Consider the following 14,173-nt stretch of genomic DNA (forward strand, 5'->3'; position numbering starts at 1 on the left):
TCTGCTTTTATATAAATGGTGCCATCAACCTCTGCTTGTTTATAATGGCAACTTGCAAGCACTTGTTCTTCATCCCCCTTCTTCTTTGGTACCTAAGAAAGAAACAAATGACAACAAAAGTAAATCGAAAACCACAAGACTTAAAACATCACAGCGAAAAACGACCTTCTTCGCTTCATATCTGTGTGACCATGTTCCTCTGGCTTCAAAACTAGAAATAGGCTCACCAACAAATCCACATGATCTGTTGCATTCCATCGAGGCACTAATCCACTGCCTTTTCTTCCTATTCATTGTTGTTCTTGGCTTCATTGGTTTTAACTGTCTTTCTTCTATTAGCTCACCAGTAATGATAGTATTAGCAGAAGATTTCTGTCTTTTCATAGACGAACAGAAAGTCTCATTGATCCCTTTCGATGGTTTAGTCTGTCGTTTGCATGGTGTAGCCATTTATGATCAAGGCAAAAGTTGGTTACAGTCTTAAGAGGGTTTGAGGAGGGTTTAAGGAGAGACGTGTGAGAGAGGGAGCTTGATAGTTTTGAAAATATAAGAGTAAGAAGCGGGAAGTGGAAATATGCTTCTATCATGCAACAAACTTTTTCGTGATTATCATGCATGCATGCTTACTATACTTACCAAAACCAAAATATTTTACAATATTTTCAACTGGTAACCATTGAACATTCAATGTTTGGAAAATATTGATTGAACTGGAAAGAGAAGCTGCTATAAATGGAGAACTCAAGTGTGTATTACAAGATATTCTCGAGTTTTTTGTTTACCATGTATGCATCCTCTAATTTATTTCTACCATATATACACAAGAAATTCCGCAAAAAAAATAAAAATTGTGCAATCAAGCATTGCTACTTAGGACAGGAAAACAAAAAGGAAACTGGGTATAGAAATTACTTCCAATGGGAACTAGATTGAATGTATTCCGTATTTGAAATACTAGTTTTTACAGCAGTTGAACTTTTGGAGGAAAAACTTACAGAGTCAATTGCTGAAACTATACAGTACACCTTCAAAGTAATGCTTTTGTGTTTTGAACTTCTGTACATATTCCACGGTTAAGAACTCAAGACATAATAATTACATCTGTAACATATTCTACATACACAAGTAGAACACCATTCTGGACTCAAATCAGGAGCATAGCAAAATCCACATTTTGTTAATTTATGAGTTGACTGGTTCATCTGGAGTTTCCATTAATTTTTCTTCAAGCAATAGCCTTAAGTCCTCACTTTCTGTTGTGGCCAACTGACGCCGACTATCTTCATCAAATTTGTCCACGGAGTGTAGGAAAACTCCTACCAAAAGAAAGGAAAATAACAATGGTTAAGAAGTATACGAGGTATTGGTGATATAAATTTGTGTTTAAAGAATGTCAGAATGTAATTGTTGGTGTAGTATAAGGACACTTGTTGGCTTGTTGCATACTTGCATTTCAGCTCACTATTGAAAAGGGAAGGAAAAGGATACAAAATATATATATTTATAAATATATCACAAAAGTGAGGCTTAAACCAAGGCAATACTTTTATCCACATCGATTAGTTTCTTCAACCCACACGCTAGTGTTGCCTCACTAGTAGCACAGCAATGTTTTGTTCACAAGACAAATGAGCAAAAAAGTAATTTTTCCATCTTATATCTCTTCTCCATCACTCTGAATGAAGCACTCCCAAGTCCAATTTTTCTTCCTTTCCAAGGATGAAACTTAAATATCCAAAACTAAAACTCTAAAACCTAGCATGGGCAAACTAAAAATACTTTCCATAAAAACCTAGAAATGACTTGTTCACTTCTTCCATCATCAACATGAGTCCCCTGGTTCTGCCAAATGCACTGTTGTTATTCTAAAACCCCTTCAGGATCAGAGGGGCCCTGTCACCCTAATATATTGATGCTTATCTTTCAATGGTTGCAAAGATAGTTTTCAACTTGGTTCCAATTGTCAAGTCGATTTGTCTAATAATTTTTTCAACCAAATTCCACATTAGTTAGAAATTTATAGTCAATAATGATACATTTCAGGTTTTTAACCCGTGAGCCTCGTGAATATGCACTGACTTAGTTCAGGTGCAGTTACAATATGGAAGTAAATTAATTAATAAGTACAACTTACCTATAAACCATATGCCAGCTGAGAGGAACAGAACACTTGTAAGAATCAGAGCACTCTCCCTCCAGTTGTTAACATAATCCTGCAAAAAGTTTGACCAAATAGTGGCAATATAGTTCAGATTCTGATTATTTCAAACGTGACAAGAATTTCACATTTCAAATGTTAAAAAAATAGGCCATGAGAACTGAATTAAGATTTTCCGCGTTGTTCTTCTAGCCAATAACTTTACTGCAACATACTAAGAAAATGACAAAGCAACTGGCATGTTGTCAATTCAATGGCTCTATAACTATGATTAGCATAGTCAATGCTGTCATGCTGACTTCTGCTTGGATACTTGTTAATATTGTACTTCTCAGATTTCATTGGGAATTTAATGTACAATATATTCATGTAAATATCATTCATAGTGGAGAAGTAAAGGTGTGCAATAAGGTTTACACTCTAAATGGTGATTTTGAACTTCAACGTTCAAGGTTATATTCTATGTAAAAGTAGAAGCCAAGGTCAAGTACAAAACCAGAATTGTGCGAGAAAGCAGAGATATACTGAAGAAAGATATTGTAAATGGGATTTTGATTTGTCATAAATTAAGTATTAAAGAATGTACAGAAAACAGTAACACTAACCTGGAGGGTCCCAACAAGTGGTGATGATGGAACATCACCAAAGATATGGATGGAAACAGTAGACATAGCCATTGATAGAGGTCTCATATTTGGCTTAACACAATGGAGACAAACATAATTTACAGGAGCCTGTAAGTAACATTTTGATTAGTCTTGGTATCAAGAAGATCATAGTTCTCCAAAGGACAATAGTAGAACCGAGAAACAAGTGAAGTTAAACAATACAAGAATCGAACTCAGTTGCTCTGAAGTAAATAGAACAGTGAGTACGTCAATGCAAAACTACTCTAGAAAATGGTATGCGCAATTTATATCAGCATCCCCCAGTTTACTATATTCAGAGTCCATGAGCATTAAATTACCAAAGTAGAGATATTTTCTAAATAGAAAGTCATCTTAAAGGAGTATCAAAATAAACGGAGACATAGCCACTGATAGAGGTCTCATATTTGGCTTAACACAATGGAGACACACATAGTTTACAGGAGCCTGTAAGTAAAATTTTGATTAGTCTTGATATCAAGAAGAAGATCATAGTTCTCCAAAGGACAATAGTACAACCGAGAAACAGGTGAAGTTAAACAATACAAGAATAGAACTCAGTTGCTCTGAAGTAAATAGATCAGTGAATATGTCAACGCATAACTACTCTAAAAAATGGTATGCGCATTTATATCAGCATCCCCCAGTTCACTATATTCAGAGTCCGTGAGCATCAAATTACCAAAGTAGAGAGATATTTTCTGAATAGAAAGTCATCTTAAAGGAGTATCAAAATAAATATCCCAGGACAGTGATATCTTATAAGACAGTCAATTGGAACTGAAGTCCCGATTGGTGACATCACGAAATGGGAAAAAGCTCTCACTTGGCGTTTGTGCAAGGAAGGTGGTTGGATAGGGTGGGGTGACTTCGAGTGAACAGATTTTTTTGGACTAGGAGGACTTCAACTGGAGTTTGAATATTCCCCTCCATGGGCCATGGGGCAGCTTTTGCCAAGTCCAGTTTTCTTTTCCTCATTTTTCGCCAAATCCAATCAACAGACCATAAGAGGGAATGACACATTTGTAGGACTAACTTTGTGCCTAGTCTTCTTTTGAACAAAATTATCAGACAACTACCAAACTCTTTAACTATATGGCTGCTCACCGGTTTCAGTTTTCAATAGAGGGCAGTAGGTGATAGACTCTATCCTCCTTATTTGGCACATCTTCTAATTAAGGACATAAAACCTGGAAGAACTGTACAACAAGAATTAAATGTTGGATCTTTGGAAGGTGACATAGATTTGCCTCTCTATAGAGTATCTACTATTGCCAATATATTACAATTCAATAGAACTCTTAAATTCAAAACTTAAATGTTTTAAACTAAAGGGACGGGAAGGACAGCTTCTTGACAGTTATTATACAATACAAGATTCAAATATTATACGTCATGCTATTAAACTGCAACTATTACAACATAAACCTGCAACAAATTACGGCTGCAATATGGAATGAAACAGCCAAGTTTTGGACATGCTTTTTTCTATTTTCTTTTCTTCATTTTACAATTGATTAAAGTAATACCTGTGTGGCAAAGACGAGCAATTCGCCAATTGAGAAAAGAACGAGGAAGCCATACAAGTTCCTTGAACAAAAGGCACTAAAGCAAAATATTGCACCCAGAAATGTTGCTCCAGAAAGCAGCTGCAGAGGAATCACAAAGGATAATAAAGTTCTCTCAAAGCCCAAAAATCATAATCAGAAAACACAACCTTCTGACAAAATTCCACTAACCTTGAAAGCATTCGAAATTGTGGAGTCAATAGAGTCAAGAATATAGCCTCCAGCTAGTGTTCCCACAATCCCACAGACAATAGTGACCCCTCCAAACACTAAATCTGGATTATTCTGTGATGAAGCCCAATTCAGCAAGACAAATGGATAAATTGGGTTGGGGATGGTGCAGGGTGTGCAATAAAATGTAACCAATGGTATGCTAGATGCTACAGCTTACCATATGGTAGATGTCATAACCAGCCTTAGGCCCCCAATATGAATACGCTCCTATGACAAAGTTGTATGCTATGTAACCTGAGACAGACATTTCATCAACAAAAGAAAATAATAAGAATATGTAACATAAGAAGGTGAAAAGACTAAGAAAACCAATAATTCAAGAAGATTATTTGAGTTTTAATACATAAGTATATCAACCAAAAGTTGAAGAAAAAAAAAAAATTTATAGCAGGACAATCTATAAAAACTAGCTAAACCAGACATGATCCAGTGAATTAGAAACTTCCATTGACTCGCAAACCCTCTACACCAAAGAAAGTTGCAACAAAGAACGTAGCTATATTTATTGCCAAAATACCTAGAACATTGACGATGTAAACCTTATCAAACAAGAGCACTTTCGTATCTTTCCAAAATCTTGAAAGCTGACCCGTAAAGTCCAATGAGACCTTTGGCCTGCCGTTGACAAAAGAGCCACCAGAGTCAGTTATCATAATATCAGAGGTCACTCTGGGTATCAAGACTAATGTTCGTATGATGGTGTTATGTTCACTTCAGATATACCTGCTACAGAAAAAATCATTTTCACACTGTTTTCCACTGATCCATTAACATGATTTCATAACAGCCACATGGACATGAGTTAAAGAGCTAATTTTGGTGAGGATTCATTCCCTCGTGATGGAGAGTGTCCTAATTCAGGTTGCTCTTATATTTCTGAGCACGTCAAACGTGGAATCCATGATACGTGGTGAAGATTCTCCACAACCCCCCCCCCAAACTCATCTCAATGTGGGACCCATATGTGTGGTGTTAGTGCATAAACAGTGGTAATTTACATGCTTATATTCCATGTTACATGGACACACCATATTCAAAAAATAATCCGTGTCAGATACATATCCAGGTGTCCGTGTCGGACGCAAACGGACACATATTGTATGAGATATACCCCTTCTTTTATATTTCCCCGTGTCAGACACTTCATATCCGTGTCGGATATGGACACATGTATTCATGTCGATGTAACTTAGCTTATACTGTATTGATAAATACACATTCATGCTTTCACACACACACACACACATGCATTCATACAGCACAGACAATCTCATTAATGAATATAGCATGTAAAATAAGAGAGAGAGAAGGGTGGGGGAAGGGGGCTGGTTGATGGTGCTCTCATAGCTTCAAATAAAATCCTAAGCTGCCCAAAATTGTAATGGTAAATAAACAGAAGTCTGAGAGGATGGCCCTCACCAAGTCTTCTTTGAGGTGTACTGATTGAACTCTTCATTTCCACCCATGCTATTTGAAACTTCTATAACTGCAACATCTGCAACGAGAATATGATTATAAAGTAGCGAGAAAGGCATTAATGTCAAGTAGCACTTGCCTTTACAGATGCAGTCACTAAAAGCAATGAAATTCAGTATAAAATTGTAATGTAAAGAGTAATAAGTTCATGAATGCAAGTATTGAACTATAGTAAAATAAAATGAATGTTAATGATGTGCGCCACCTATGGCTGTTTTGGAATGTGAGTCTCTGTCCTTTCTAATGCTGTTAGAACCAAAGGTGGAACTAGACATTGTAGAGGGGAGGAGTTATACTGAATTTTTAATCAGACTGACAGATAATAAGATTAACTAAAGATTTTTTGTTTTGGTATAGGTGAAAACATTCAAAATAATCAAAGCACAATACTTGCCGATCCTAACATGCACCATTTAGGGATACCACTCATCTAAAACTTGTTAGAAAGGCTATTACATTCCCTAAAATTATAACAAATGGAAACCTACCAAAAAGCATGCTGTACAAGATATGTTTAGAGGCTTTCAGTACGAGAGTCCTCTAAACGGTAAATCAATCTAAAGGGGATGCATATATAAGTACCTCCAACATCAGGATCAATTGTCTTTGCAGATGTCAGAGCTTTCCTCGAGTCAGCAAAACCAAAACCTGAATTTACAATTTGTTAAGAACTACTTGGACCTGTTCACTGGACCAGGAGAAATGAAATTTTATAGTAACATGACAAGACATTCACCTTTCAACTGCAAAGGTTTCATGACAAAGCCTAAAACAGTAAAAGGAAGCATCAGAATGGCCTCGCCAAAGAATGCATATCGCCAGTTAGAATTACCACCAACCTAATACACAAAAGGAAACAGTTAAAGAGTGATTAATAACCTTTCTTTTCTTAAACAAACAACATATCAAAAGGGTGGCCCCAAATACAGCTATTGACAACAATTTATTGATGCAATAAATTCTTTTATAATCTGACAAATTGCTTCCTCTCAATTCCCTAGATATAATTTAATTCATAGCATGTTTCAAAAGATAGAGGAGACTTTTTATATTCTCTAGATTTATATAAAGTCGGTGAAATAACATACCCATTTGCTGCAATATTAATCAGGTAAGGAAAAGTGCTAAATGTTTTGAATACCTATGGCAGGTATGATCCTTCTGTGATCCAGATTAATCATTGGTTACAAATCCACGTTTGATGTTATTCACTTCATATTAGCTCCCAAATAACTCTCCATTAGTAAAACAAAACTCTAATGGAAGTCTGTATTGTGTGCATTACAGAGGAAACTAAATCTTTTTATCGACAATTCATATTTTAACTAAGACAAATTATAGAAGAAAACTAGATCTGTTCAAGAAGACAGAAGGATTAGTAATCAAAATTCCTAGATGAAGACCAAAACGTTCATCATATTAAATTGCTTACCAATCCACCATAGACATAGCCAACTGCAATTCCAGTGGGTATACACATGTAAAAAAGTGCAAGCCACGCTGTTTTCTGCAACAATCACAGGAAAGAGAAAGATACGACATACGAATTAGAGATAAAAGGCATGGTCAAGCTTAAAATAAAGAGAGCATGCACAGAAGGGGGGGGGGGATATCTTCCAATAAGATATTATTTTTTAAAGGCTGGAGAATCAGAGGCAGCGGCTGGAAAGAAACTGGATAGCATATCTAAATGCAGGAGAATCCTAGGCCTAAGCCATGACACTATAAAGGAATATGATAGCAAGTGTGCTTTGTATGCCAACTACATGTCAAGAATTGAATTAAAAAATCAAAATTTATCCTTGAGTGTCAAAAGGCCAAACAGTAAACTTTGAACAATCAACACAATTGCAATTGTTTCTGAAAAAAACAGAATTAAGACCTGAGCAGCAGGGGCATTGTCATCAATAAATGGAGCTGCAAGACTTATAAATGAGGCCTCACCAACACCAACAAGCCTATAAGACAGCATATGCATAGTCAGTATTTATTATTCAAAAAATTTACTTTTAACACACTGGATGATATTTAAACTTTCCAAAATCAAAATCACCTATACATGCTAATACTTACATTCTGAATATTGCAATCGACCAAAAATCAAAGGAAGCGCCGCAACCAGCAGTAGCAAAAGTCCAAACAGACAATCCAACTCCAATCAGCCTAAAAGGATTGTAACTGCAAAAAGGAAACACATAATTCACAATGGCCACCTAAAGCCCAAAGAGAATGGAAAATTTTATACTTGCCTCTTTGCTAACGATGCAAATACAGGAGACGACACCAAAAGACCAACCATGAAAGCAGATGATAAAATTCCATCTTGAAAATAAGTTAATTTAAACTCTCCTCTGCAAACAACAAAATAATATAAGTAACAGAACCATTGATTTTAGCCAATGGCATTAAAATAAAACTTACTGGATTCCAGTACCGGCAGTGCATACACCGGTATCAGTACAGGTTGCAAGACTTCCATTGACACCATTGCTTGCAATGACTCCTCGATCAATATAGTTTAACATGTTAATGAGGCAGAAGATAACAAGTAACCTGCAAGGAAAATTTAGATATAAAGTTTGGTTCTTTTTCAGAATTGGAGAGAAAGGGTGTTGAGGGAAAGAGATGAATACCTCTTGGGAGTGAACCATGATGGATTCGAGGCCGAATCCGTTTCCAGAGTTGTCGACATGGTTGCTTCAGCAGGCAGAAAGAGTTGGTGTTCAAAATTAACGGTCAAATATATATATACGTTCGTTGTTAGAATCAGCGATTGAGTTTGGTTCGTCCTCAAATCTGATTAGTTGGTGTGGCGCGGTCCCACCAAACAGTTTCATGACTCGCTTATTATACAAATTTTATATTTGCCCTACTCTTTTTCTTTTCTTTTCTTTTATTTTCTTACTATATCATTTATGCATCTGAATCTAAGCCGTTAAAATCGGTTTTCGAAGCTCGTCGGTCGAGGCGGGTTATATCGGATGTATATATTTGACGTTTTCAAAATATATAATAGTATAATCATACCAAATATTTATAAACAATGATCTGAGATACAACAAAAAATATCAAATTCTCATAATCACATATAACTAGTTTAATTTTGAAGTACTACAGATATGTCAAACACAAAAATTACGTTAAATATTTAAAAGAATAAGGAAATTGAGAAGTGATAATAGATAATAACAATTTATTGTAGAAAAAAATCCCCAAAGATAAAACGAAATAATTTGAGATATTTAACTTTAAACAAGATCCCAACATATGAAAAAACAAGACCCATTAACATACTGCAAAAACTCTTAAAAGTTTTGTTATTGATGCACAAGGGCTGGGTTTCTATTAAAATTATTAATTACACGGTTTAAGAATCCAATAATTTAATTTATTTAACAAAAATTTTGGATGAGGAACCGAAATTTTCAATAATTATTTTTTTTTTTTTTTGAATAGTAAGAAATTTTTTTTTAACAAAATCTCGATAAATAACAATTAATTGATCAATTTTCTTTTTTCTTTTTGAATAGTCTCCCCACAAACATTTTTTTTTTTTATAACAAAAATTTAAAAACAATTATTGTAAAATTGAAAACATTTTCTAATTGAATTTTTTTTTTTTAACAAAAATTTAATCGGATAATATATCCAAAATTGATAGCATAGATCTTTTTTCTTTCTTGAAAGTAATACCCCCACAATTTTATTTTTTATAACAAAAAATTTAAAAAATAATTATTATTGTAAAAATTCTCTATACCATTTTCTTTTTTTTGAATGGCAAACATATAACAAGAAAAGAGGCTTGCAGCGCAATTTTGTTAAAATTTACATTTGTATTTGTATGATCTATATTGAATAGTATTGTTTTTTTGTAATGGAGTATGTCGTTATTGAGAAAAAACAACGCTACAAAAAAGCAAATACTCATATACGAAATATCTTTAAAGTCTTAAAACTTAAATACCTCTTTGAAGAATAAAAAATGGAAGCATCAAAATTTCCTCAAACACATCAAATTTCACAATTTTAAAGTTGTGAGTTATTAAACTTATGAAAAAAAACCAAATTTTATTTATTTACATTTTGGCTTCAATTTGATAAATTGTTATCTTTGTTGAAGAAGTTTAATTAGTTATGGAAGCGTGCTGATTATTTATTGGAGAGGCAAAAACGCTAGGAAAACAAAGAAGTTTAATGTGATTTTCTAATTTCCAATTTTCCAATGTTAAACCGTTTATCTAATTGGATTTAAATAAATGAAAAACAAATACCAATTTTTTTTTTTTTCACAATAAAACAATAATAGACTTAGGAGTGTAGGTGGGCTAGGATATTTGGGCCCTTTGATTAATTATTTTTTTTGCTATAGTTTAAAACCGCCCCGACGATACACCTTATCCCCACATTGCCAAATTATTATTTTAGGTTTGTTTGATGTAAATGCTATCCACCAAGAGTTACCCCTTCTCTGTTCCATCTTATTCCATATTACCACTTTCATTGACTTGCATCCAATTTCTAATTTCCCATTAGTTATTCTACCAAAACAACGTTATTTTTAAAGAGATTGCATAATGTTGAGATGAAAACAAATTTTTAGCATCCATATCGCGCCTAGCAATTACTCATTTGTTTCTCTTGAATTCCCAAGAATGGGTTCACCTTCCATCGTTTGTGACAAGTGGTATTCACCTTCCATCGATTTTTCTTTATAATTATCCAATTTGGGGTTTGTGTTTCCAACTTCTAGGATCCATTTGTAGTTTGTACACAAGAAGATATTTTGCCTCGTGATTAAATTATCCTAAACTTCTATTTAGAGATCAATGGAACTTATCTAGTTTTAATTTCCTTAATCCATTGAACTAAATTATACCCCAGGTCCCCAATTTGGTTACATTTGATGGTCTTTGGTATTTGCACAAACTCCGTTGCCTTATATTTTTTTTGAAAAATATTTAAGGCAAATATTGCATAACTATTATATTTTAATATTATATCATTAAAAGGAGTCACACAAAGACCAAATTTCATTATATAAGCCTAAAATCTTCACTAGACATGCTACAATCGATTAAAAAAGAGCATAACTTTCACAATCTTAAGATGAAAAGATGAGTTTCAACTTCATTTATATTGTTTAATAATGGACTGTTTGTTCCATCATCTTGGAACTACTTTTTGAATTGCTTTCGTTTTTTTTTTTTATCAAATTCCACATAAATTCCAAGCTGTACTTAGAATCCTAGCTAGAAGCGTTGTTTAGGGCGAATCATTGGCCCGCTTGAGAAAAGATTTTATGATAAGAATAAACACCAATTTAAAAACTTGCTCAAAATTATACTAACTATACATATATAAATTTTTAACAAATCTCAACTCCTATTTTCGAGGTTAACCTAACTCAATTCATTCAACAAATTGTTTTAATTTTTTTAAAACCAATTTTTATTTTGAGGAGGGATCCCGCTTTTAATTTAGAAATGTGATTCCCGCTTTTTAATTTTTTCGTTTTAATTAGAAGTGCTAGATTTTTCTTTTTAGAAATGAATTCTCATTATAATAGGAGAATGATTCCCGTTTTAATTAGAAGTGTTAGAATTTTTCTTTTCAACAATCATAACTATACATATATAAATTTTTTAACAAATCATGATTCCTATTTTCGCGCTACATTTGCATCAAATTGTTTTAATTAAGTTTTAAAACCCTGTTTTTTAATTTGAGGGTCGGGATCCTGCTTTTAATTTAGCATTCCCTTTTAATTTACGATTTTCCGTTTTAATTAGAAGTGTTAGATTTTTCTTTTTCAATAGGAAATGAATTCTCATTATAAAAGGAGAATGATTCCCGTTTTAATTAGAAGTGTTAATTTTTTTTTTTCAACAATCATAACTATACATATATAAATTTTTTAACAAATTGTGAATCCTATTTTCGCCGTTAACTTGTTTTAATTCATCAACAAATTGTTTTAATTAAGTTTTAAAAACCCATTTTTTAATTTGAGGAGGGATCCTGTTTTAATTTTGAAGTGTGATTCCCATTTTTAATAGGAGAAAATTTTCTGTTTTAATTAGAAGTGTTAGATTTTTTTTTTCAATAGGAAATAATTCTCATTTAAGATTAGTAATTCCCGTTTAATTTTGTTAGATTTTTTTTTCATCAATTTATAATAAATTTTTAACAAATCGATTCCTATTTTCGCCCACGCAACCTGTTTTAATTCATCAACAAATTGTTTTAATTAAGTTTTTAAAACCCGTTTTTTAATTTAAGGAAGGATCCTATTTTAATTTAGAAGTGTGATTCCCGTTTTTAAAACACAAATTTCTCTCATATTTGAAAAACGGAAATCCTTTTTTACAACTTCTCCTATTATAACGAAAATTCTTCTCCTATTAAAACAAATTCTAGCACTTCTAATTAAAGCGGGAATCCTTCTCCTATTAAAATCAGAATTCCTCCCCTATTGAAAATTAAGGGAAAATCTGGGAATCATTCTCCTATTAAAACATAATTTCTTTCCCAATTGAAAAAACGGGTTTTTAAAACTTAATTTAAAACAATTTGTTATAAAATTAAAACGGATTAGCGACTAAAATGGTAGTCCCAATTTTGTAAAAAAAATCTAAATGTTTTCAAAATAGTGGGTGCGTATGCACGGGCCTACAAGCTAATAATTCTGTAACTCTGTCACTAAGTTATATAAAACTTAGTAACATGGCTTCTCATTTGGGCAAATGGCTGTAGGAAAGATTGGGAGTACGCTATCATGTGTGTCAAGGCAATCTCGGGTAGCCATCACCTTAAACTTTGTAGCCTACAGAAACTACAGGCAGATATGAACAAACGTGCAGTGAACCATTAATGATCTATGGTGCGCTATACACATCCTCTTTTAGGAATTCAGACTGTTTCTGTAACATAAAGAATTGTGTCTGAAATTCTGAATAAACAGTTTCAAACCATCGATGGTATTTGCAATGTCTCCCTTCTTGCACATAATTTTCTGAGTGAACTAGGAGACTCTAAGATGAGAGGTTGATACAGAAGCCCTCTTTGTGAATTATATCCAGAGCTATAGTCAAACCATCGATGGTATATTCTCGCATGCTTTCAGGACTAAAAAAAAAAATGCAGACAAAAGAAGTAAAATCCTTTGGCCATTTGACTGCTGTAGGAAGGTGTAGCTCCCCGAATGTTCTTTTGGATCCAAATAAGCGCTCAGGCGGTCAATGACAAGGCATATATTCTTGATCAATACGCGATTTATTTTGTCTTTTTTAAACTTGTGTTTGTTTGGGAGGCGCCTTAAATAGTCCGGGATCATATCCTTCTATTAAAGTGAGTGAATAATTCTTGCACTGAAATAATTCTTCCCTTGAATGATTGATTTTGTGTGCTTTTCTTCACCATCACAGCACACTGGGAACATCATCTATCCTGTCCTAGAGAGCATAAGTATACAATCCTTACGTGCGAAAAAAGCGTTTCTTTTTCTATTTTTTTCGTTAAACAAGAAGTGCATTTCAGGGATGATCATTTATAGTCTGATCGTACAAAATATGGTGCATGCAATTAGGGCATAGAGAAATGAGTGAACAACTTACCACGCCATGGTTACAGGGACCATTTAGGCAATAGGCTAGTATGAGTGTATCAAGAATTCAAGATAAGGGGGTGATCTAGATGTTTTTCTTCAATTTCTTAATGAGTTTGAGGCTTTAATTTGAGCAAGTTGGCTTTTAAAGAAGTTTTCCTTTCAACAGATTAACAGCAATCTAAAGGAATGGGTCAATATGTCATCGATCGTGACTCACTCGTCTTAAGCTGACTCACTATGCCTGGAAAATGAGTGGAGAATCGGCTTAAGCATTAACAGAATCTAGCTTCGAGTTAATTTAGCAAATTCTGATCAAATGGAATCCTTGTCCAAATCACATGCCACAAAGATTTGTAATTGTTGCGATAAGACGATGTCACTAACTGTTGAATTGTTTTCATGATGTGCCACTTATCCCCCCAAATAACCAAGGGCGGATGTAGGATTCTCCAACAGTAGGGGGGGGGCTACTTTTTTTTTT

General features: G+C 33.8%; 1 protein-coding gene across 2 annotated transcripts; it reads right to left on the reverse strand.

Annotated features, from left to right (window-relative positions):
• Window positions 1–886: 886 nt before the first annotated feature.
• LOC147473769 (putative sphingolipid transporter spinster homolog 2) lies at window positions 887–8,963 on the reverse strand. 2 transcript variants are annotated; one of them, XM_086587079.1, is made up of 16 exons: window positions 8,717–8,963; window positions 8,505–8,636; window positions 8,333–8,434; window positions 8,157–8,261; window positions 7,966–8,041; window positions 7,516–7,590; window positions 6,820–6,922; window positions 6,666–6,731; window positions 6,027–6,102; window positions 5,125–5,222; window positions 4,765–4,841; window positions 4,545–4,658; window positions 4,335–4,454; window positions 2,764–2,892; window positions 2,135–2,213; window positions 887–1,316 (listed from the first exon to the last, which is right to left on the reverse strand). In XM_086587079.1, exons 1-16 carry the CDS (start codon window positions 8,773–8,775, stop codon window positions 1,183–1,185), a joined length of 1,545 nt encoding a protein of 514 aa, XP_086443205.1. In that variant the 5' UTR covers window positions 8,776–8,963; the 3' UTR covers window positions 887–1,182. The 2 variants fall into 2 exon arrangements, with proteins under 2 accessions (XP_086443205.1, XP_086443206.1); XM_086587080.1 differs by lacking the exons at window positions 887–1,316; window positions 2,135–2,213; window positions 2,764–2,892 and adding an exon at window positions 3,145–3,252 and having other exon boundaries at window positions 8,717–8,891.
• Between the last annotated feature and the right edge of the window lie 5,210 nt (window positions 8,964–14,173).

The sequence above is a fragment of the Coptis chinensis genome, unplaced genomic scaffold (genome assembly GCF_015680905.1).
Source record: "Coptis chinensis isolate HL-2020 unplaced genomic scaffold, ASM1568090v1 utg1828_pilon_pilon, whole genome shotgun sequence".
Taxonomy (NCBI): domain Eukaryota; kingdom Viridiplantae; phylum Streptophyta; class Magnoliopsida; order Ranunculales; family Ranunculaceae; genus Coptis; species Coptis chinensis.

Bases quoted from the DNA above. Each gene is read 5' to 3' on its own strand.
- LOC147473769 (XM_086587079.1), bottom strand. From the start codon at position 8,775: ATGTCGACAACTCTGGAAACGGATTCGGCCTCGAATCCATCATGGTTC. The intron at 5,223-6,026 runs GTGAGGGCCATC...TGTCAACGGCAG, and splicing joins TACACCTCAAAGAAGACTTG to GCCAAAGGTCTCATTGGACT. The intron at 1,317-2,134 runs GTAAGTTGTACT...TTCTTTTGGTAG, and splicing joins AGCTGGCATATGGTTTATAG to GAGTTTTCCTACACTCCGTG.